This window comes from Pelophylax lessonae, assembly GCF_965119305.1.
Source record: "Pelophylax lessonae genome assembly, chromosome: 7".
Lineage (NCBI taxonomy): Eukaryota > Metazoa > Chordata > Amphibia > Anura > Ranidae > Pelophylax > Pelophylax lessonae.
The window spans coordinates 27,821,498-27,847,212 of record NC_138774.1 but is presented as its reverse complement, the minus strand read 5'-3'; the positions used below and the strand labels follow the sequence as shown (position 1 = coordinate 27,847,212).

The window sequence follows — 25,715 nt, the reverse complement described above, 5'->3', positions numbered from 1 at the left end:
TATAATAATAATAATAGAAATGTAATACTGTGATTCAGTCTATAAGGTGAGTTTACTGCTAAAATAAATGTAAAATTCAAGACTTGCGTGGGTGTAAGAAGATGTCAGCCGCTGCTTTATGTTCTGTCACAGTAGGAAAGCTATTGGAACGCATAGCGGCCATGTTGGAACGCATGGCGCATGCGCAGTAAGTTGTTCTAGTCCTAACGTCACTTCTGGTTGCAGAATCTGATAGAACATCAGCCCTTAAGCACAAAATCACATACCTATATGTGATTGTTCTCTTCTGCTATGGGACGCATGCGCGCGCCGCCAATGCCCTGCTCTCGCTAGGATTTGACACAGCGGGAGCCAATCAGCGGGTCCGACAGACCCAATGCCTGCCAGGAATCTGGCAATCGTTCGGAGAGAGGCAGAACGGCGGTCTGGCTATATGACCTGTACGTCTGCTCAGAGTAGTGGTTGTAGTGGGATGATATCAGCCGGTACCGTTCTTTAGCCACTTTACCACCGGAGGGTTTTGCTGTCTTACGTCCAGGCCACTTTTTGCGATTCGGCACTGTGCAAATTTAGCTGACAATTGCGCGGTCGTGCGACGCCGTACCCAAACAAAAAGAAAAAAAGTCCTGTTTTTCCCACAAACAGAGCTTTCTTTTGGTGGTATTTGATCACCTGTGCGATTTTTTTTTTTTTTTTTTTTTTTTTTTTTTTTTTTTTTTTTTTTCCCCCCCCCAACAAAAAAAAGCGTAAATTTTGAAAAATAACAATATTTTTCACATTTTTTTTTTTATATGAAATTCTCCCCCAAAAAAATGTAAAAATCAACATTTTTTAAAATTTTTGGCCAATTTGTTTTCTGCTACATATGCTTGGTAAAAAAAATTGCAATAAGCGTATTTTGATTGGTTTGCGCAAAAGTTATTGCATCTACTAACTAAGGGAAAGATTTGTCATTTTTGGTGGGTTTTTTTTTTAACGAGTAATGGCGGCGATCTGCAATTTTTATTTTTTTTTGCGGCACTGCAACATTGCAGGGGACAGATTGGACCCCTGACTGACATTTTTGACACTTTTGGGGGTACCAGTGACATTACTGCAGTAATCAGTGCTATACATATGCACTGTTACTGTAAAAATACACTGGTAGTGAAGGGGTTAATTTTATTGGAGAGGGAGGGGTTAATGTATGCCTGGTGCTTACTGACGTGTGTGGGGGGAGGTGACTGAGTGACACAGACAGAGATCGCATGTTCAGCTATGCTGAACCCTGCAATCTGTCACTGTTTGTCACTTAGGAGATCCGCCCGCTTGTGTAAACAAAGGGGGCGGATCTCCAAACTAGATTCCCCGACGATCGGGGAAGAGCAGCCGTGATCACCGCCGCTCCTCCCCTGGCCCGACTCCCGCTGTGACTGAAAACAGCGGCAGCGAGCCTCCGGCGGCGTGCGGGCGCCACCCACAAGGGGGAGGAGTCCAGTGACGTAGGTCTACGTCGCTGGACGGGAACGAGCCACTGTGCCGCAGTAGAGGCACAGTGACTGGTCGTAAAGTGGTTAGAGCCGGCGGTTGGCTTTTGGGACACAACAGCCGATGCCGCTCAAGAGCCTCTTGGCTGTTCTAACAAGCGGGAGGTGTCCCCATCCCACCAGGAGACCTGAGCAAAGCCAGAGTCGGCTTTAATCGGGTCTCGGATGTAGTAACCCGGAAGCGACTGTGACAGCAATAAAAGTGATCAGATTTTTATTTATTTTTTAAACTGTGATAAAAATAAATTTATCTAAAATAAAAAAAAAATAAAAACATTTTTTTAAAGGTCCCTTATAACCATGAGCTCACGCACGAAAGAAAACGCAGACGTAAGTCGCACCCGCAAATGAAAACGGTGTTCAAATCACACATGTGAGGTACGGCCGCGATTGCCAGAGCGAGAGCAATAATTCTAGCACTAAAAAACAGGGATGACCGGCGCTATGGAGTGTGTGAGGAAGATAAATATATGGAAAAGGATTGAAAATATATAGAAGCCAAATAAAGTTTGTAAATAAAATGTATAGGTGTAATCTGCCACCAACCAACCCCTGGAGTGCAAGGGTTAAAATATGAGATAAAAGTAGAAAAGGTTGGAAAAAGGCGCTACCTGTGAAAATTTATATTAAAATAGTTTTGTGAATGTAAAATCACTTCTATGTTTAAAACAAATAAGAAAGTTCCAATGGTGATATAAAGTGCTGGTGAGAAGTAAATGGGCTCGGTTTTCACATTACCCAGAAGGTGCTCAATATATAAAAGATAATATACAGGGAATAATAAATCAAGATGGTGTACAGTGAACAATAATTTGAAACGGAAGTGCACAAATTGTGATAAATATTTATTTTATAATATATATTCTAGTGCAGGTGATAAGGAAAGTATAGTGCAAAAAATAAATATAAAAAATTCTGCATGAAAAATTATAAATAATAAATGTATTCCCTCTTAAATACAAATGGTGAGCAAATAGATTTAGGAAAGGAAGAGACTCTTTCCTGAATAGTGCTGTGTGCAATATCTGTGTTGAACCAGGATATTCTAATAAGAAAAAAACGAATGAAAGGGTGTTTACACCTGTGTAGTCCACTAGGTGTCGCACTTTCTTTATACAACCTGCCGGTATCAGCGTTAATGTTGGCAGCACATTTCAATTTAGTCTTAGAACTAAAATGGCATTTTAGTTTTAGTCCCATTTTAGTCTTCTGCAAGTGTTTTCGTTTTAGTCGTATTTAGCGACTAAAACTCCAGGACATTTTTAGTCGACTACAACTCCAGGACATTTTTAGTCGACCAAAACTCCAGGACATTTTTAGTCGACCAAAACTCCAGGACATTTTTAGTCGACCAAAACTCCAGGACATTTTTAGTCGACCAAAACTCCAGGACATTTTTAGTCGACCAAAACTCCAGGACATTTTTAGTCGACCACAACTCCAGGACATTTTTAGTCGACCACAACTCCAGGACATTTTTAGTCGACCAAAACTCCAGGACATTTTTAGTCGACTACAACTCCAGGACATTTTTAGTCGACCACAACTCCAGGACATTTTTAGTCGACCACAACTCCAGGACATTTTTAGTCGACCACAACTCCAGGACATTTTTAGTCGACCACAACTCCAGGACATTTTTAGTCGACCAAAACTCTAGGACATTTTTAGTCGACTAAAACTCTAGGACATTTTTAGTCGACTACAACTCCAGGACATTTTTAGTCGACTATAATCGAATGGGTGTAGTTCGATTGTAATTTGTAATGCATTATTTAGGCATTTCTCTACAATTTCCAGACTCATTATATACTACTGCCGGTCCTGGAGTGAAAAATCTAATATGTTATTATTTATGGTATTAAGCTTTGAGCATGCACCAGTGTTAATTTTGGTAGCAAATTTCGATTTAGTTTTAGTTATAGTCTTTTGACTAAAATGCCATTTTAGTTTTAGTTGTATTTTAGTCTTCTGAATTGTTTGTTTTAGTCGTCAAAAATTGTGTTAATTGGAGTCGACGAAAACGTTTTAGTCGACAAAATTAACACTGGTTGGTATGAGGTATCAGTTGTGTAAAAATCAGGCTGCTGAATCCAGGGGTCCCCTCTGTTCTTGTTGAGCAGGTTCGCATTGGAAGGAGATGGTCAACCAATCGAAATGCTCAAACAGAAGAGAAACCCCATAGTATGATGTACAAGGCAATTGTACGCAAGTAATACTGACTCACTCTGTAGGCTGATCTACACCTCCTCTGTAACTCTAAACTGGTAACCGTTGAAAGTTTTTTAAAGCGTTGTCTATGGAGATTTTTAAGTACTGTAGTTTGTTGCCATTCCACGAGCGTGCGCAATTTTAAACCGTAAAAAAAAAAAAATGGCCTGGTCAGAAAGGGGGTAAAACCTTTCGGAGCTGAAGTGGTAAAAGTGCAGAGCATTTTTTTTCTTTTTTACTTTATTGAAATTACACAATGGGGGGGATTTACTAACCAATTGTGCGCTCTGCAAGTGCAGTTGCTCCGAAGCTCAGTAAATGAGGGGGAGCTCTGCTGACTTCCATCAGTCAATTATGTGCAAGCAAAAATGCTGTTTTTTTTTTTTTTTTTTTTTTTTCCTTGCATGTGATTGGTCATGCAACTGCATTTTGCATGTGCACAGCCTTTTTTGGCTTTAGTAAATCAACCCCAGTGTGACATTTCATTCATTTCTCTGCACTGCAGCTCACCCAAGGGTTGTGCTTTAAAAGCCAAGTTCACCTTTTCCAGAAAATAACCTATGCAGTCAAAGAGGTAAAATGTTCATTATTATTGGCATACCCATACGCCATTTGGGCCCCCTTGGAAGCCTGGCCAAAAAACTCCCAGTTGGCAATCCCTACAGCCTACCGTGTTGCTAGAATAGAAACCACTCACCCCCAGCATGACCAAACTGAAAATCTTATTTTCACGTCCGCCCTGTAAGCGGCGCTCGCGCGCCGCCGGAGGAGCGCTCCCGCTGTTTTCAATCACAGCGGGAGTCGGGCCAGGGGAGGAGAGGCGGTGATCACTGCCGCTCTTCTCCGATCGTCGGGGAATCCAGTTTAGAGATCCGTCCGCTTGTGTAAACAGAGCGGGCGGATCTCCTAAGTGACAGGGAGTGACAGATCGCAGGATTCAGCATAGCTGAACATGTGATCTGTCCCTGTGTCACTCAGTCACCTCCCCCCACACATGTCAGTAAGCACCAGGCATACATTAACCCCTCCCTCTCCAATAAAATTAACCCCTTCCCTGCCAGTGTCATTTTTACAGTAACAGTGCATATATATATATAGCACTGATTACTGCAGTAATGTCACTGGTACCCCCAAAAGTGTCAAAAATGTCAGTCAAGGGTCCGATCTGTCCGCCGCAATGTCGCAAGTCCCGCAAAAAAATCGCAGATCGCCGCTATTACTAGTTAAAAAAAAAACACCAAAAATGACAAATCTTTCCCTTAGTTAGTAAACGCAATAACTTTTGCGCAAACCAATCAAAATACGCTTATTGTGATTTTTTTTTTTTTACCAAACATATGTAGCAGAAAACAAATTGGCCAAAAATTTTAAAAAAATTAGATTTTTTTTTACATTTTTTTGGGGGGGGGGGGGGGATTTCCTATAAAAAAATGTTAAAAATATTGTTATTTTTTCAAAATAAACGCTCTTTTTTTTGTTTATAGCGCAAAAAGTAAAAATCGCACAGGTGATCAAATACCACCAAAAGAAAGCTCTGTTTGTGGGGAAAAAAAGGACGTAGATTTTGTTTGGGTACGGCGTCGCACGACCGCGCAATTGTCCATTAAAGTTGCACAGCGCCGAATCGCCAAAAGTGGCCCAGACGTAAGACAGCAAAATCCTCCGGTGGTAAAGTGGTTAATTATAGGCTTTAGTGAAATATAGCATTATGGCCACTAGATGGCGCAAAGGAAATACATAGGTCTTTGTAACCAGAGATACAATGTAACAGTTCTAGACAATGCTAGAGGGAATGATTAAATAAATGTAACCAGTACATGTAACCATGTGGAAAATGTGGTAAAGTGGGTTAAGCCAGGCTTCACAAGCAACCCAAATGCCATACAGATATGAGAATGAAATTCAAGAGAACATTCAGCCTTAAATTTCATTCTGCCCCACCTTCCCCCCCTCCCTCTCTCGCATTTGGATATAAATGTATTTTAATTTTTTAATTTATGAAAAACCTGTGTCCGGCTTGATTTAACCCCATGCATGTTGTTTTTGACCGTTTCTGTCGTGCTTTTTGCTGTGATTTCCACGTTTTTCACTTGATTTAACCAGAATTATGCTTTTTTTTTTGTTTCTTGGAAAATTTGTTGGGCCGATTTAAAAACGCAAAACACAAATTGCAGCAAAGACGCAATACTTTTGTTTTTGGATCTGGGTCCATTGAAGTCTTACATGCAAAATGCTGCATTTTGCAGGAAAAAAAAGTCCCAGACCCTTTCCAAAAATGCAGAGGCACAAAAATCACATTTATCTGATTGATTTTTGTGTGTTTCCCTCTTAGCCCCGGTTCACATTTAGGCTCGGTTCACACTGATGCGATGCGGGAAGGCTGCGAATTCGCAGCCTGTTCCCGCATCGCACACGCACCCCCGGCAGTTCACACTGCCATATGCGATCCGCTGGGGGTGTCAATGTAATCTTAACGACACCCCCAGTTTGATCGCATATCGCAGTGCGATCGTGCAGTTCGCACAGGATCGGATCGCACAAGTGTGAACCACTGTGCGATCCGATCCTGATGCGGCAGCAAAAATGCCTCCTGTGCGTGTTTGCTGCGGGTGCGATGCGAATTTAGCCATACAAACTGTATGGCTAAACTCGCACCGCACAGCTGATCGCATGTCATGTCGGAGCAGTGCGCTCCGACATGACATGCGAACCCCGCACACGCAGTAGTGTGAACCGGGGCTTATGCGATCGCGGAGATCGCATGTAATTCGGAGCGCACTGCTCCTAAATTATATGCGATCTCATGTGCGGTGCGAACTTCAGCCATACACTTTGTATGGCTGAATTCGCACCGCATCCGCACTAAACTCGCACATGAGGCTTTTTTTTTTATCCGCAGCCGAATCGGATCGCATAGTGGTTCACACTAGTGCGATCCGATTCTGTGCGAACTTGCAGATCGCACTGCGATATGCGATCGCAACTAGGGGTGTCAGTTAACTTTTGACACCCCCTGCGTATTGCATATGGCAGTGTGAACTGCCAGAGGTGCGGATGCGATGCGGGATCACGCTGCATATTCGCAGCGTTCCCGCATCACACAAATGTGAACCGGTTAGACCCTTATAACCAGAACAGTTGAACCCATTGGATGATTTTCCCCTGGACTTTGTGTTTCAGTGACAGCTGGGAAGTTTTGGACCCCCCATCAGTTTGTCTCCGTGACAGTGGTCACCACAGGACAAATAGAAGGGATTAGTCTGCCCAGCGGGGACATCGACAGCAATAAAAACCTGACCGTTCTCATCATTCCCTGCTCCATCCATAACTAAAAAAAAAAATATATATATATTACGGATGGATACATGAACTTAAAATAGATTACAATACTAGTTTCAGTATCTAATAAAATTCATAGAAACAGTTACAATGTAACTGTCATCTGGAGTCACAGCTCCACCTTGTGGTTAGCCGCTGCTTATGTTTTATTCCTGTATAGCGAGTTTATGACAATATTATTCATAAATGGTTACTTTTTTTTTTTTCAGTATAACAGTATATTAAAAAAAAAAAATTTGAGCCAGGATGGATTAGAACCCCTGTCTTGTTTTTATTGCTGCCTTGTACCCCCCTTTTTGGAGATTTACCCTCTGTTTATCCTGGTGGCTGTTATTACTGAGCGTAAAAGAAAATCCCAAATTTTGGGGTTGTCACCAGAGCAGGAGGACAGAAACCAAGAAAAACATTTTTTTTTTTTTTCAAAACTTTCTGTTCTTTTTTTTTTTTCAAAACTTTGTTTTCTTTTTTTTTTTTTTCAAAACTTTGTTTTCTTTTCTTTTTTTTTCAAAACTTTGTTTTTCTTTTTTTTTTTTTCAAAACTTTGTTTTCTTTTTTTCTTTTTTTTTTCAAAACTTTCTGTTTTTTTCAAAACTTTGTTTTTTTCTTTTTTTTTTTTTTTTTTGGAGCAAATTAAAAAAAAAAAAAAAAAAAACCTTCCCCTGCTAAATTTTCATTTATTTTATGGGGGATGTGACCGGGGGTTACAAGGTGTGTGTGGGGACACTCCAAACTAGCAGGTGGAAAGGAACAGAGCCAAGAAAAACATTTTTTTTTTTTTTCTTCAAAACTTTGTTTTTTCCTTTTTTTTAAAAAAAACTTTGTTTTTTCTTTTTGTTTTTTTCAAAACTTTTTCTTTTTCTTTTTTTTTCAAAACTTTGTTTTCTTTTTTTCTTTTTTTTTCAAAACTTTGTTTTTTCTTCTTTTTTTTTTTTCAAAACTTTCTGTTTCTTTTCTTTTTTTTCTTCAAAACTTTGTTTTTTTTCTTTTTTTTTGGAGCAAATTAAAAAAAAAAAAACCTTCCCCTGCTAAATTTTCATTTATTTTATGGGGGATGTGACCGGGGGTTACAAGGTGTGTGGGAACACTCCAAACTAGCAGGTGGAAAGGAACAGAGCCTGGAATTATGGTAGGGAGATCTCGCTGTTGGAGCATCCTAATCATATAGGAATTCAGGGATTGGCTTAGCTCACATTGCTCCACCTGTACCTAAAATTATGATATTAAGTAGCCAGATCCTTTTAGACCTCATGCACAATGAACGTTTTTGCTATCTCTCCTGGACGCCTTTTCTCTTGGCAGCGGTGTTATGGCAAAAAAAAAAAAAAAAAATGGCCTGACTCTTGTAAACGTGTTTAGGCACGTGAAAGCGCTTGGGCCTTAAGGGGGTGTTCCAGCCGTTAAAAAAAATAATAATACATTTTAACCACTTTAAGACCGGAAGGATTTGCCCCCCTTAATGACCAGGCCACTTTTTTCAACCTGGCACTGCGTGACCTGACAGTAACTGACAATTGCGCGGTCGTGCAACACTGTACCCAAACAAAATTTACGTCCTTTTTTTCCCCACAAATGGAGCTTTCTTTTGGTGGTATTTGATCACCTGTGCGATATTTTTTTTTTTTTGTACTATACACAAAAAGAGCGACAATTCTGAATAAAAAAAAAAAATCAATATTTTTCACATTCTGCTATATAACATTCCCCAAAAAAAAATGTAAAAATCTAAATTTTTAACATTTTAGGCCAATTTGTTTTCTGCTACATATTTTTGGTAAAAAAAAAAAAATCACAATAAGTGTATTTTGATTGGTTTGCTAACTGACACTTTTGGGGGGACCAGTGACATTACTACAGTAATCAGTGCTAAAAATATGCACTGTTACTGTAATAATGACACTGGCAGGGAAGGGGTTAACACTGTGGGTGATCAAGGGGTTAAATGTGAGCCTATGAGAGTGATTCTAACTGTGGGGGGCGTGGCTTGTGGAATGACCATAAAGACCTGTGATCCTATATAGAAGGATCACAGGGGGTCTGTGATCATTCCAGGGAGAAGTACGGTCAGCTGTGTTTACAACAGCTGACCGTCGTTCTCTCTCAGCGGGGAGCAATTGCAGGTGTCAGGCGGCAATCGGAGCCGCCTGCCTGCTGCTGCATCGGCTTCCCCGCTGACGAGCAGGGGTGGGAGTGCGCCGCTGGCGACGTGCGCTCGCCCCCCTAGCCTCCTGCTTGCAACCGCCGTACAGTTAATGCGATTGGCGCAGGAGCGGCTGCCCGCCGCAGTTTATCTGCGGCGGGTGGTCGTAAAGAGGTTAAAATACTGTAGCTGGTGACTTTTAATAAATAGACATTTAGCTGTCCAACGAGCTTGCGATGTCGGCACCCCAGCCGATTTATGGATCGGCTGTCAGGTGCTGCCGCCGCCATTAACTCTATGGGAAACCGGCACTGCGCACGCGTGAAGCGCATTGTAATTGGCTCAGCAGCGGGGGAAGGAGGGGGAGGACGGAACTTCCGAGGGACAGAGCCGCGGCACCTTCTCCTGGAAATGGGGAAGGGTACCTGCCAAAAACGGGTAAAAGGTGCCAAATGTGGCACCGGAGGGGGGAGGAAGCAGATGAGCAGAAGTTCCACTTTTGGGTGGAACTCTACTTTAACACATTTAATTGGCCAGAATAGTAGTATATTCTGGCCATTGAAATTAACTCTGAAGCACTAATCTCACCTGGCGCCAACACGTGTTTAAGCGTTTTTACTGCCAAAACGCCCCTGCTCTTGGACGCGCTAGAAGTGGGTTTTTTTTTCTGCCTCAACTCCTGTAAATGCCTATGTGTGTATGGACACATAAGCTAACATGCAGGGGCAATTAGAGCCAGGAAAAAAATGTCAGCCGCCCCTAGGTGCAGCATCAAAAACATCCAGTGCATGAGGCATTATAGACTGAATGGGGGCCATCAGTGGTCTTCCATCTTTATACCCAGTCTGGCTCCAGACAGTCTTTGGCTCCTGCTGAGTTTCTGGCTCCTGCTGTGTTTCCTGCTCCTGCTTCAGCCAGTGTTTGGCTCCTGCTGAGTCTTTGGCTCCTGCTCCAGCCAGTCTTTGGCTCCTGCTCCAGCCAGTCTTTGGCTCCTGCTCCAGCCAGTCTTTGGCTCCTGCTCCAGCCAGTCTTTGGCTCCTGCTCCAGCCAGTCTTTTGCTCCTGCTGTGTTTCTGGCTCCTGCTCCTGAATTTCTGCCTCCTGCTCCAGCCTGCATTTGACTCCTGCTGAGTTTCTAGGACTTGAAGGTTCTTCTCACTACCCCCATTAATTTGTCAGTCTAACTCCTCTTTTTTTCTTACACAGCTCATGTGTTGCGGATCAAAGACATACCTTGACTGGGGTCAGACTGCGTATTTCAAGACCAACGGCATCCCGCACAGCTGCTGTAAGGCGCAAGTAAACTGCACGGATGATGTGTTGAAGAGCATAGTTAAGGCAAAGGAGGTCGTCTACAATGATGTAAGTTACCAAGTGAGAGAAGATGATCTCTCCTGCAGCATTCTTTATCTCCCAACTGTCTAAGCTGTCTACCCATCATTTGGAATGAGACCTTCTACCCCCACTGTATATGTGTTACCCAGTATTTTAAGTGGTTGTAAAGTGAAGTGACTTGCCTCAGGTGATAGAGATATGAAACAAATCCTCCTACACAAGTTGTACCAGTTTATCTGCAAGAACCTGTCCTGTACATCCATTCAAAGTGCAGAATTTACAGTATAAAGCTTGTCTGAGCTGTTAGAAATAAAAAGGGGGATAGATCACCTTTGGGATGAATTCGAGCGTAAACTGCGAGCCAGGCCTTCTCATCCAACATCAGTGCCTGACCTCACAAATGCGCTTCTGGAAGAATGGTAAAACATTCCCATAGACACACTCCTAAACCTTGTGGACAGCCTTCCCAGAAGAGTTGAAGCTGTTATAGCTGCAAAGGGTGGGCCAACTCAATATTGAACCCTACGGACTAAGACTGGGATGCCATTAAAGTTCATGTGTGTGTGTGTAAGGGCAGGCGTCCCAATACTTTTGGTAATCTAGTGTATATGTGTGTGTGTATAATATGTATGTATGTGTGTGTGTGTGTGTATGTATGTGTGTGTGTATATATATATATATATATATATATATATATATATATATATATACACAGTGCCTTGCGAAAGTATTCGGCCCCCCTGAACTTTTTGACCTTTTGCCACATTTCAGGCTTCTAACATAAAGATATAAAACTGTATTTTTTGTGAAGAATCAACAACAAGTGGGACACAATCATGAAGTGGAACGAAATTTATTGGATATTTCAAACTTTGTTAACAAATAAAAAAAACTGAAAAATTGGGCTTGCAAAATTATTCAGCCCCTTTACTTTCAGTGCAGCAAACTCTCTCCAGAAGTTCAGTGAGGATCTCTGAATGATCCAATGTTGATCTAAATGACTAATGATGATAAATAGAATCCACCTGTGTGTAATCAAGTCTCCGTATAAATGCACCTGCACTGTGATAGTCTCAGAGGTCCATTTAAAGCGCAGAGAGCATCATGAAGAACAAGGAACACACCAGGCAGGTCCGAGATACTGTTGTGGAGAAGTTTAAAGCCGGATTTGGATACAAAAAGATTTCCCAAGCTTTAAACATCCCAAGGAGCACTGTGCAAGCGATAATATTGAAATGGAAGGAGTATCAGACCACTGCAAATCTACGAAGACCTGGCCGTCCCTCTAAACTTTCAGCTCATACAAGGAGAAGACTGATCAGAGACGCAGCCAAGAGGCCCATGATCACTCTGGATGAACTGCAGAGATCTACAGCTGAGGTGGGAGACTCTGTCCATAGGACAACAATCAGTCGTATACTGCACAAATCTGGCCTTTATGGAAGAGTGGCAAGAAGAAAGCCATTTCTTAAAGATATCCATAAAAAGTGTTGTTTAAAGATTTCCACAAGCCACCTGGGAGACACCAAACATGTGGAAGAAGGAGCTCTGGTCAGATGAAACCAAAATCAAACTTTTTGGCAACAATGCAAAACGTTATGTTTGGCGTAAAAGCAACACAGCTCATCACCCTGAACACACCATCCCCACTGTCAAACATGGTGGTGGCAGCATCATGGTTTGGGCCTGCTTTTCTTCAGCAGGGACAGGGAAGATGGTTAAAATTGATGGGAAGATGGATGGAGCCAAATACAGGACCATTCTGGAAGAAAACCTGATGGAGTCTGCAAAAGACCTGAGACTGGGACGGAGATTTGTCTTCCAACAAGCCAATGATCCAAAACATAAAGCAAAATCTACAATGGAATGGTTCACAAATATACATATCCAGGTGTTAGAATGGCCAAGTCAAAGTCCAGACCTGAATCCAATCGAGAATCTGTGGAAAGAACTAAAAACTGCTGTTCACAAACGCTCTCCATCCAACCTCACTGAGCTCGAGCTGTTTTGCAAAGAGGAATGGGCAAAAATTTCAGTCTCTTGATGTGCAAAACTGATAGAGACATACCCCAAGCGACTTACAGCTGTAATCGCAGCAAAAGGTGGCGCTACAAAGTATTAACTTAAGGGGGCTCAATAATTTCAGTTTTTTTTGTTAAAGTTTGAAATATCCAATAAATTTCGTTCCACTTCATGATTGTGTCCCACTTGTTGTTGATTCTTCACAAAAAAAAATATATATATATATTATATTATATAAACATTTTTTTTTTTATTATTAACCTTCTGGCTGATTAAAGGAAATTATCCATCTATGGCCAGCTTAAGTCCAGATTGTATGATAACCCTGGGGTGCTCCTTTAAGAGCCAGGGCTCAGGGGAAGTGACTTGCATGACACTAGCTGTCTGTGTTTCTTAGATCAAAGTTCTACTTCCTCAGGAGATAACCAGGGAGTTTTAATCCATAAATACAGAAATAGCTTGCATGAGTACAAAGGAATTGTTACAGAATAACACAATAAGACTTGTACTTGAATACACGGAGTATTGCATAATATATTCATTGATCCAATTCTACATTCTCTTTGTGTGTCAAACGTGGGGGTCATAGAAAAGGCACAATCTTTGAAAAAATAAAAGTGTATTTAAATATATTCATTAAAAAATAAATATAATAATAAAAAAATAGATATTTACTGCAGCCCTTAAATATTGTAGCTGCATTCATTATTTTATTTTTTTTTGTTTTTTCTTCTCATCTGGTGATCCTGCCAGGATCCAGCTTCCTTTCATCGGACCGAGCTATTCAGCAAAAGTAGCATGTAGAGCAGGGGTGTCAAACTAAATTTCATTGCGGGCCGCATCCGCAATATGGTTGACCTCAAAGGGCCAGCTGTATCTGTAAGACTATATAATCTTATCCACAGCTATTTTTCTCAGATAAAAAGTGCAGAAACTCAACCACACCCCACCCCAGAGTTCAGGGGTTTGCTACGTACATAGTGCAGAGTTCAGGGGTGCCCTATGCACAGAATGCGGAGTTTAGGGGTGTGCTGTGTAAAGTGAGAATGCTAGAGGAGTGTGCTACATACAGAGTGCAGGAATTAGGGGTTCCCCCATATTCCAGCTGAAAAAAATCCCTGGGTGGGAGGGCCACATAATATAACCTGGAGGGCCGGATTTGGCCCGCGGGCCTTGTGTTTGACACACGTGATGTAGAGAGGGTCATATTTATTCTCTATTTTAAAAAGCGATTCATTGTAGCATAGTGCTCCGCATTCAGGAGATTGATCGCTTTCAAACACGGCAGACCACTGTTCTACTGGGATCCTGTGTTTCTCTTATTTAGGAACACAGGTCTCTGTGTTCATGCAGCAAGCTCATCCCCTACAGTTAGAAAACACCCCCTAGGGACACATTTACCCTTTGATTACCCCTGGTGTTAACCCCTTCCCTGCCCGTGTCAGTACAGTAACAGTGCATATTTTTAGCACTGATTACTGTAGTAAGGTCACTGGTCCCCACAAAAATTGAAAAAATGACAGTCGGGTCCGATCTGTCCACTGCAATGTCGCAGTCCCGTTTAAAAATTGCAAATCGCCGCCATTACTAGTAAAAAAAAAAAAATACATAAAAATGAGATAAATCTTTCCCCTAGTTTGTAGATGCAATAACTTTTGCGCAAACGAATCAAAATACGCTTATTGGGATTTTTTTACCGAAAATATGTAGCAGAATACAAATTGGCCTAAAATGATTGAAAAAAAAATTAATTTTTTTTTTAATTTTTTTCATTGGGAATGTTTTATATCAGAAAGTAAAAAATATTGTTTATTTTAGAATTGTCGCTCTTTTTTTTTTGTTTATAGTGCAAAAAAATAAAATTGCACAAGTGATCAAATACCACCAAAAGAAAGCTCTGTTTGTGGGGAAAAAAGGACATCAATGTTATTTGGGTACAACATCGCACGACTGTCTATTAAAGTAACGCAGTGCCGAATTGCAAAATATGCCCTGGTCATTAAGGGGGTAAAACTTTCCGGTCAAGAACTGGTTAAGTCAGCTGAAGTGGTTAAACAGATCTGGCACACAGCACAGCGCCATCTAGCAGGACGGAAGAACTATTTTTTCTTTGCTGCAGTTCATTAATGTTTACTCCCCCACCCTGTGATTGGACAGTGAAAGGAGAAGCGGCACACTGATAAGCTCTTCTGTCACTCTGCTCTCCTCCTATCAGCATGCTTCTTGCACTGTAGCACAACCGATTGGCTGTTTTTCTCTCCCACCAGTCTGATTGCTTTTGTACAGGGACTGCAATAGGCTAATACCGGGTCAGATTCAAGTGCTTACACTGCTTTCATTTGGGAAATACATTAAGCCCCGGGTCACACTATAACACCCATGAGAATCGCACAGGAACCGCACCGCATTCCTGTGCAATCCACATGTGATTCAGGGCAGTGCGATTGGAGTCCATTCATTTTGAATAGGCTCAAAGAGCAGGCAGCTTTTTTTGGAGCCGCACTGCAACCGCATCGCATTTATAGCTCCCTCATTGGACACAGTGGAGATACTTCCTTAGACCCAAGAAATCACACCTGGAAACATGTGACAGGCAAAATTAACAGATCTGGCTCTCCTGATAAGCAGAAAGAGCCACTTAATGCGTTTTCTTAGCACCTACCTAGGAGGGTGCTACATTCACCCCCCCCCCCCACACCAAAAATGAGCCACGTCCCGTTGGCTCTGGGGCAGCCGCCCCCTACAAAAATCCTGCCAAAAACTCAGGAGTAATCAATAAAAGACCCAGCGCCCAGGACACTTGGGTACAAAAAATTGTGTTTTTTTAAAAAATACATAAACGGAGATGCAGCCGTTAATCCATAGCAGGCTATGTGAAAAGTGAAGAAGATATATTAGGCACAATATCTGTTAAATGAATTGTTAGTGAATTATTATTAATAATTAAATATTAATAAAATATTATTTTACAAATATTTAAATATTAATAAATTATTGAATTTTTTTTCATCCACCATTTAAAATAATATTTAATTATTATTAATCACTAACAATTCATTTAACAGATATTGCGCCCAATATATTTTCTTCACTCGATAACTCAGGAGTGTCCCACAAACCTGGAAAGGGGGAAAAAGAACAAATGTACAAATAATTTAAGTGAAAAAATATATATGTAGACATCTGCTGTCATTTGTACCATGCGATCTGATATAATCCAGTGCAGTGTATCCGTATGGGGTGTTTATTAACTTTGTATTGACACCCGCAGCGGATTGCAAACACTGTGCGACTACAATGCGGGGCGGGGATCGCTGCGATTCCCGTACCGCCTGTGTAATGATGTAGTATTGATTCAGAGCTGCATTAATTTGTGTCTTTTATATCTGATCAGGGATGTTTAGTGGTGAAAGGGGGGGGCAGAGTGGCACCTTCTAATGTATACCCCTCATTTTTTTCTTCACTCATATTGCTGGTAATTGTTTAAGGCAGGGGTCCCAAACTGGCGGGCCTCCAGCTGTTGCAAAACTACAAATACCATCATACCTCTGCCTATGGAGGTCCACCAGTTTGGGACCCCTGGTTTAATGGCTGATCATATATAGAGCCTCACTTTTTTTTTTTTCTTCTTTTATGTTTAGGGCTGTATGTCTATTGTCACCACCATCATGGAGACACGGATGGGTGTAGTCGCTGGCATTTCATTTGGCATAGCCTGCTTCCAGGTAAGCATTACTCCCATGTAAAATCAAGGGCTCAATCCAAGACCAGGGGGCCCCAAACCTTCTAGGCCAAAGGACCAGTTTACTGTTTAGGGGGTCATCAGATTATAGTGGGAGTAGCAATAAACAATCCCCTGGTTTGGTGGTCAGTGGGACCTATGAAGAATGGGAATAATAGTGCCCTTTTTTTTCTTCTCATTCCCTTTTTTTTTTTTTTTCTTATTTTTTCCCTTTTATTTCCCTGCTTTATTTTTCCTTTTTTTTTTATTCCCTTCCTTATTTTTCCTTTTTTTTTCCCTTCCTTTCATTTTCCTTTTTTTTTCTTTTTCCCTTCCTTGTTTTTCCTTCTTTTTTTTTTTTTTTTTTTTCTTCTATATTTTTTGTTTTTTTTCCCCCTTCCTTTCATTTTCCTTTTTTTATTCTTTTTTTCCCTTCCTTATTTTTTTTTCTTTTTTTTTTTTCCTTCTATATTGTTTTGTTGTTTTTTTTTTTCCCCTTCCTTATTTCCATTTTTTCCCCCCTTCCTTTCATTTTCCTTTTTTTTTTTTTTTTTTTTTTTTTTTCCCCTTCCTTATTTTTCCTTTTTTTTTCCCTTCCTTTCATTTTCATTTTCCTTTTTTTTTTCTCTTTTTCCCTTCCTTATTTTTCCTTTTTTTTTTTTTTCCTTCTATATTTTTTCTTTTTTTTTCCCCTTCCTTATTTCCTTTTTTTTTCCCCTTCCTTTCATTTTCCTTTTTTTATTCTTTTTTTCCCTTCCTTATTTTTCTTTTTTTTTTTCCTTCTATATTGTTTTTTTTTTTTTTTCCCTTCCTTATTTCCATTTTTTCCCCCTTCCTTTCATTTTCCTTTTTTTTTTTTCCCCTTCCTTATTTTTCCTTTTTTTTTCCCTTTCTTTCATTTTCATTTTCCTTTTTTTCTCTCTTTTTCCCTTCCTTATTTTTCCTTCTTTTTTTTTTTTTTTTCTTCTATATTTTTTCTTTTTTTTTCCCCTTCCTTATTTCCTTTTTTTTTCCCCTTCCTTTCATTTTCCTTTTTTTATTCTTTTTTTCCCTTCCTTTTTTTTCTTTTTTTTTTTCCTTCTATATTGTTTTGGTTTTTTTTTTTTTTCCCCTTCCTTATTTCTATTTTTTTTCCCCCCTTCCTTTCATTTTCCTTTTTTTTTTTTTTTTCCCCTTCCTTATTTTTCCTTTTTTTTCCCCTTCCTTTCAATTTCATTTTCCTTTTTTTCTCTCTTTTTCCCTTCCTTATTTTTCCTTCTTTTTTTTTTTTTTTTTTTTCTTCTATATTTTTTCTTTTTTTTTCCCCTTCCTTTCATTTTCCTTTTTTTTATTCTTTTTTTCCCTTCCTTATTTTTTTTTTTCCTTTTTTTTTCCCCCTTCCTTATTTTTCCTTTTTCCTTTTTTTCCCTTCCTTTCATTTTCATTTTCCTTTTTTTTTTCTCTTTTTCCCTTCCTTATTTTTCCTTCTTTTTTTTTTTTCTTCTATATTTTTTCTTTTTTTTTCCCCTTCCTTGTTTCCTTTTTTTCCCCCCTTCCTTTCATTTTCCTTTTTTTATTCTTTTTTTCCCTTCCTTATTTTTCTCTTTTTTTTTTCCTTCTATATTGTTTTGGTTTTTTTTTTTTTCCCCTTCCTTATTTCTATTTTTTTTCCCCCCTTCCTTTCATTTTCCTTTTTTTTTTTTTTTTCCCCTTCCTTATTTTTCCTTTTTTTTCCCTTCCTTTCAATTTCATTTTCCTTTTTTTCTCTCTTTTTCCCTTCCTTATTTTTCCTTCTTTTTTTTTTTTTTTTTTTCTTCTATATTTTTTCTTTTTTTTTCCCCTTCCTTTCATTTTCCTTTTTTTTATTCTTTTTTTCCCTTCCTTATTTTTTTTTTCCTTTTTTTTCCCCCTTCCTTATTTTTCCTTTTTCCTTTTTTTCCCTTCCTTTCATTTTCATTTTCCTTTTTTTTTTCTCTTTTTCCCTTCCTTATTTTTCCTTCTTTTTTTTTTTTCTTCTATATTTTTTCTTTTTTTTTCCCCTTCCTTGTTTCCTTTTTTTCCCCCCTTCCTTTCATTTTCCTTTTTTTATTCTTTTTTTCCCTTCCTTATTTTTCTCTTTTTTTTTTCCTTCTATATTGTTTTGTTTTTTTTTTGTTTTTTCCCCTTCCTTATTTCCATTTTTTCCCCCCTTCCTTTCATTTTCCTTTTTTTTTTTTTTTTTTTTTCCCTTCCTTTCATTTTCATTCTCCTTTTTTTTTTCTCTTTTTCCCTTCCTTTCATTTTCCTTTTTTTTTTTTTTTTTTCCTTCTATATTTTTCCTTTTTTTTTTCTTTTTTCCCCCTTCTATTTTTTTTTTTCCCCTTTTCTTTTCTTTTTTTTTTTTTTTTTTCCTTCTATATTTTTCCTTTTTTTTCTTTTTTCCCCCTTCTATATATTTTTTTTTTTTTTTATTTTAGACATTAGATTCACTTTTAACACCCTAGGTCCTCTCAAAGCCCAATTGCAGCTTCAGTCCAAATAAAAAATGGAATTGGGGGTGCAATAGAGATTTTTCTTGTTTCTGAGTCTATTATTATTCTGATTATTTTTTTTGTTACTTTGTAGCTTGTAGGAATGTTCCTGGCTTGCTGTCTATCTCGTTACATTACCAACAACCAGTATGAGATGGTGTAAATCCCATCTATAGGATGTTAAGGTATAGTATGAGCAGTTGTATGTATGTTTCTTTTTTTTTTTTTTTCCAGAAAGCTGTATTTTTTTTTTTTTTGTATGTTATTTGCCTGGAGTTCAGCTTTAATTCATTTTTACACAACTTTAACCCCTTCATGCCCTGCCCCTCGCATCCCTTTGATTGGCTGGCACAGTGGTCACATGATCAGCAGCCGGTCCTGCTGACTAACCCCATCTGTAGTATGGAGCAAGAGCTGTTTTTGACAGCTCTGTCCCAGTGCTGTGAGGGTGCTTTCTGCCCACGGATGCGTATGTGCAGTGTGTGGGCATGGAAGCACACCCTCTTTGCCACTGCACATATGTATTTTGTGAACGTCAAGAGATTAAAGTGGTGCTAAAGCCCCTGATGTCTGTCAATGGAGGCAGGCAGCAGAGCTTGGGAGCAAACCCAGATGACTACCCCCTTAGCAAGCGGCTTGCTAGGGTGTGTACTCTGAAGGGGGAGGAGCCAGAAGCACTGTCGGGGACCCCCAAAGAGGAGGATCAGGGCTGCTTTGTGCAAAAATCAAACGTGTTTAAAAAAAAAAAAAAGTTTAACTTTTTAACCTCTTGCCGACCGCCCACCGTAGTATAACTGCGGCAGGGCGGCTCGGCTGTGCAAAATGACGTAGTACTACGTGATTTCATGCACAAGGTTTTGGCGCTGTGCCCCCGAAGCCGCGCTTCCGCTGTGTTTAGTGTTTAATTGCCGCTGCCCTCCTGCGATCATCAGAGAAACTGACTGAAGACCCGCCTGCTTATGTAAACAAAACAGGCGGGTCTTCTGTCAGACAGGCAGAAAGAGATCAGCAGTTTCAGCCAAGCTCAAACCCCGATCTCTCTGTGCCTGTCACAGAACCCTTCCCCACACACACACACGCACACACACGCACTAAGCACTTTAGGCATACATTAACCCCTTTGATCACCCCCAGTGTTAACCCCTTCCCTGCCAGTCATTTATACAGTAACAGTGCATAATATTTAGCACTGATTACTGTATTCATATCACTGGTCCCCAAAAATGTCAGGGTTCCGATCTTTCCGCCGCAATGTCGCAGTCCCACTAAAAAACGCTGATCGCTGCCATTACTAATAAAAAAAAATAAAAAATGAATGAAAAGTCTAAAAATCTATCCCGTAGTTTGTAAACGCTATAGCTTTTGCGCAAACCAATTAAAATACCCTTTTTTGGGATTTTTTTTTTTTTTTACCAAAAATATGTAGCAGAATACAAATTGGCCTAAACTGATAAAAAAAATTTAATTTTTAAAAATTTTTTATTGGGAATGTTTTATAGCAGAAAGTAAAAAATATGGCTTTTTTTTTTCAAAATTGTCGCGCTTTTTTTTTTTTTTTTTTTTTTTTTTTTTTGTTATAGCGCAAAATCTAAAAACCACAAAGGTGATCAAATACCACCAAAAGAAAGCTCTATTTGTGGTAAAAAAAAAAAGGACATCAATTGTATTTGGGGCACAGCGTCGCACGACCGCGCAATTTTCCATTAAAGTAACGCAGTGCCGAATCGCAAAAAATGGCCTGGTCATTAAGGGGGCAAATCCTTCCGGAGCTGAAGTGGTTAATCTAATATTTTTATTTTTTTTAATTGAGCTTTTCTTATTTCAGGGAATTATTCTGTGAATCCTCAGATACTTATGACCACAACAGAAGGGAATTCATCACATCGCTCCGCCTATGTTTTTCATCAGCCTCCATCTTCTTGCATCTGGACCACTTTAAGGGAATATTCTGCGTTATTTCTTTTTTCAGTCACTTGCATTGTCCGAAATCTGCAGCTCTCCTGATGTTGTCCAACGGTGCCTCCTTTTATTGGATGTCCAAGAGAACCTGTCATGAGAGACATACCTGTACTGCTGTTTTCTATTCGCTGCCTGGTGGTGTCATGGCAGTCTTCCATGTTCAAAACGCAGCCAGTCACTGAGCCAAGGGTGCAACTTTCTACATTTTCCTGGCTGCATATTTCTTCTTCTTGTGAAGCCAGGGGATCCAGGGGAAGGCCAGGAATCCAGCATTTTTATAGGCAATTGGATATAGCACCACTGGTCTTTCTCGCATTACAGTTTACAGATGACGTCCTTTACACAGTGCCTAGGGCTCTGTGTAATCAGATCATGGAGGGTTCTTAGCCGCTAAGTGCCTTATGGCTAGAAGACGATGGAAGCAGCTATGTCAAAGCCCAGAATCGGCATAGACCGGTCCAAAATTTTGCCAAAATTCTCTGATTCATTTAAAGGGGTGCTAAGCTCCTTCCTTATCATAATGGGACTTGCAGATCTCCAATGTCCACGTCACAAGCACACTGGGTATTGAGTAAAGGCCATGATGTTTTACGTGGGTTGACTTCCTTTTAGACAGAAAACTTTTTATAACCTGAGTCAGGGGGGCAAAAATACACAATAGATTTACTAAAACGTGTGCAAAATCTGGTGCAGCTCTACATAGGAACCAATCGCCTTTCATTTTTTTTGGTCAAGCTTAACCACTTGAAGACCAGGCCTTATTCTGACATTTGTTGCTTACAAAAAAAATAATCATATTTTCTTGCTAGAAAATTTACAACTAACCCCCCCCCCCCCCCCCCCCAAAGAAAAAAAAATTGATATATATAATTTTTTTTCTCTCATATATTTTTTTTTCTTCTCTCTCTCATATATATCATTTTTTTTTCTTTTTTTTTTTCTCATATATATATATATATATATATATATATATATATATATATATATATATATATATATATATATAATATATAATATAATATAATATAATATATTTTCTCTCTCTCTCACTATATATATATATATATATATATATATATATATATATATATATATATATATATATATATATATATATAGCAGAGGCCCTAAAGACTTAAAAAGTCACACTATTTGCGCGGCGGTCTTTCAAAGGCAATTGTTTTTGGAAGAAATACACTTTAATGAATTCAAAGCAGAAATAGTACATTTAGCCCAATTTTTTTTTTTGTATAATGTGAAAGAAAATGTTACGCAGAGTAAATAGATACCCAACATGTCATGATTTAAAATTGCTCACGCTCGTGGAATGGCGACAAACTACGCTACCTAAAAATCTCCAAAGATCACGCTTTAAAAATTTAGAATTATTGCTCTTGCTTTAACTATCGCGACGATACCCCGCGTGTGGTTTGGACACTTTACATTTGCGGCGCAACTTATGTATACGCTCGCTTCTGCATGCGAGCTTGTAGGGATGGGGCGCTTTCAATTTTTTTTATCTTGTTTTACTTTTTATTTTCTACTTATTCACTGTTATATATATATATATATATATATATATATATATATATATATATATATATATATATATATATATATATATATATATATATATATATATATATAATTTTTATTTTTTTTTTTTATTACTGTCAGAAGAAATGTAATCATCCCTTGTGACCGTATTAGGCAGAGACAGGTACTCTTTATGGAGGGATCTGGGGTCTATAAGGCCCCAAACCCCTCCTCTGCACTTGAAAGTAATCAAAACGCCAAGATCGGCATTTTAATTTTTAAAATTTTTCAAACTGGTGCCTTTAATACTCCAGTAAACTGGAAATGACGACGTGATATCGCTTCCGGGTTACCACATCGGAAACCCAAAGAAAGCTGATTCCGGCTTTGTTCGGGTCTCTAGCAAGCCGGTGGACGTGGCGGCTGGTCACTCAGGTGTCCTGGTGGGATTGGGAAATCCCGGGCAGAGCAGCGGAAGGTGGAGAGATGTCCCCTCCTGTTGCTTGTAATAACAGCCAAGCGGCGGCTTAGCCGTATCAGTTGTTGTTACAAGAAATCCAACCGTCGGCGCTAAAGAAAACAACTGGGGTGATGCCTGCAGCTGCATATCATCCCGCTACAACCGCTTGAAGCAGAATGACGTACAGGAACTTGATTTTGCGGCAAGAATAGGCTGAAGTTGGAAGCTGATTGGCTACTATGTACCGCTGTACCAGATTTTGCACCCTCCAGTTTTATTAAATCTCCCCCCATTGTCTGCTATAGAAGACATTTACAGGCCAACTTAAAGATTCAAGGGTTGATTTACTAGAGGCAAATGGAGAATGTATTCTGCAAGTGAAGTGGCTCCAGAGCTTAGTAAACGAGGGAAAGCTCTGCTGACTTCCATCATCCAATCATGTGCAAGCAAAAGGTCACCCCATGAATACAAATGTCACCCAGTATAAAATCAGTCAAAAGACCATACAAGAAATCCAACACGTTTCGGTGGGCAAAATTATCTCCCTTCGTCAGGGATGCATTTTCTCTGCTTAACATTTTTGTAATCTGGTTTCTGTTGGATGTTGTAGCGCAACAAACCAGATTCTTGCTAGGAATTCCAACATGTTGTTTTATTTTATTGTATTTTTTTGTACTCGATTCTTTTAAAAGGGACAGAATTACAAAAAAAAAAAAAAAAAAAAAACGATATTGTGAAAAAGGGAATTTTGCTCCTTAAGAACTTTGAATCCAAAGGGCAAACGCCCTTAGTGCATTAATTTTGTTCAGAGGAAATTTAACTTTATAATCCAGAACAAAACACTACAAATACTTCCATTGGTCAAAATCCTCCTCTATGTTGCATACTTGAATCAGGGCCCTCTTTAACACAGGGCAAAAGGGGCAGCCGCCCCGGGCCCAGTCATTGTTCCGGGGGCCCAAGGCAGCTTCCCCTTGAGCATGCACTGTCTGCAAATAGTTAAGTGGATTCCAGAGGGTCCAAGAAAATGTTTGCCCAGGGTCCAATCAATATTAAAGACGGCTCTGACTTGAATCCACTGCAACACTAAAGCCTGGTACACATTACTAGTTTGTTTTTTTTTTCTTTTTCAACCTAGCGGGCTGAACAGAAAAAAACTGTCTGCTCTGGTTGAGGCCGCTGTACTAAATATCCGATGTTAGTACAGCCATCTCCCCTGCTCTTCTAATGTGTTGTGACAGGGGGATGGCCCCCCACCAGAACACTCGTTAGCGCTCTCAGCTGCTTGCTGAGAACGCTGATTGGGTGCCGATCGGCAGACCTTTTCGGTCATGGGCCTTCGATTGAAGCCAGACCGGCTTCAGTCTACATGGGCCAAATGGCATCCGATTTCTATTGAACCGGCAGATGCCGCCCAACATTTCGCCCGTGTGTACTAGGCTTAAAGAGGAGCTCCAGGCTCCTTCAGAAAATATTAAGTCAGCAGCTACAAATACTGTAGCTGCTGATTTTTTATATTAGGACGCTTGCTTGTCCGGGGAGCCCGCAGTGCATTCACCCCAGCCAATCTTTCCATTGGCTCTCTGATGCTGCAACCTCCGCCATTGCTTCTAAGGGAAACTGGCAGTGAAGCCTTGTGGCTTCACAGCTGGTTCTCTACTGCGCATGCGCAAAGCGCGCCGTGCTTTCAGAATAGCCCAGCGACGGGTGGAAGAAGGATGGGGGGGGCGAACATCCGGGCGAGATCACCTGGAAGTGGGAGGGGGTACCTGTCAATCAGGTACTCACTCCCCTTCCCAAATGTGGCACTGGAGGGTGGAGGAGACGGATAAGCAGAGCTCAGATTTTAAGAGACCAATTACACCTTTGCGTTGTCAAAAGATGCAAGTTACTGCAACATGAGGCAACCCATATCCCAAACGAGTCGCAGACATAAAAAAAAAAAAAATGTTGGCTCTTCCGCATTCCATCAAACACTTTCAAGAATTGTCTGTTTCATGCATTAAGGCAGGGATCCTCAAACTACGGGCCTGCAGCTGTTTCCGAACTACACATCCCATAAGGCAGTGATGGAGAACCTTGGCACCCCAGATGTTTTGGAACTACATTTCCCATGATGCTTAACAGAGTGCATGAGCATCATGGGAAATGTAGTTCCAAAACATCTGGGGTGCCATGGTTCGCCATCGCTGCCATAAGGCATTGTAAAATGCTGACATTCCTAGGCATGATGGGAATTGTAGTTCCTGAACAACTGGGGGGGGCCATAGTTTGAAGACCCCTGCTTTAAGGCGTCGGTAAACCCCAAAAATATTTTTTTCATTAATTAAAACTTTGTTTCCGTATGCTTTATTTCACTGCAAATCCGTTTTAGTAAATGGTAAATTCCTGGTGATCCTGCCATCTTGGAGTTCCTCATTCCCGGTGGCAACTCTCCGCAGACTGATCTTTCCTCTGCAGCGTTGCCACCTTCATGTGAATGCTCCATTTCCAGCATATCCTCGCGATGGGTTACATAGACAGGAAATTGTTTTATGCGTTAGTAGCAATATGGTAGGAGGGATGTAGATGGGTTTACCTGACACTACACGATGGTTTACGTATCTTGGCTTACTGACACTTTCCTTCTATACTTTGAACAAATCTCTTATTGTATTGATGTGTATCGCTGTAGACTTTATATTTTTAATGTTCTTTATCTGCCTCTTTTTAAAAGGCCAAAATTTTGTGATATTTTAGGAGCCAATAGCTTTAAATTCTTAATAAACCCAGGAGCCTGCATTACCTATACCTGGCCTCACACAGTACACAGAATATGGAAATGCAATTATTTTAGTAAATATAAACTGCTAAATAACTTTTTCCTTATCAGCCGTATATAGCAGTCTTGTGACTTTTATCAGTTACTGATTAAGCTTGTAGGAGGAGTTTTCATACTGCACTGAGCTGTCCTATGAGGCTGTAGGACCCCTGACCCTCTG

The 25,715-nt window shown here is 39.9% G+C and overlaps 1 protein-coding gene across 1 annotated transcript in view; it reads left to right on the top strand.

The window, feature by feature from the left end:
• Nucleotides 1-20,645, top strand: part of TSPAN6 (tetraspanin 6) — a 34,406-nt gene extending 13,761 nt beyond the window's left edge. Inside the window, exons 4-7 of the mRNA XM_082262912.1 lie at nucleotides 10,419-10,574; nucleotides 16,211-16,294; nucleotides 18,874-18,964; nucleotides 20,605-20,645. Coding sequence (XP_082119038.1) covers nucleotides 10,419-10,574; nucleotides 16,211-16,294; nucleotides 18,874-18,942 — 309 coding nt within the window. The 3' untranslated portion in view covers nucleotides 18,943-18,964; nucleotides 20,605-20,645. The remainder of the gene's footprint in view (nucleotides 1-10,418; nucleotides 10,575-16,210; nucleotides 16,295-18,873; nucleotides 18,965-20,604) is intronic.
• The last annotated feature ends 5,070 nt before the right edge of the window (nucleotides 20,646-25,715 follow it).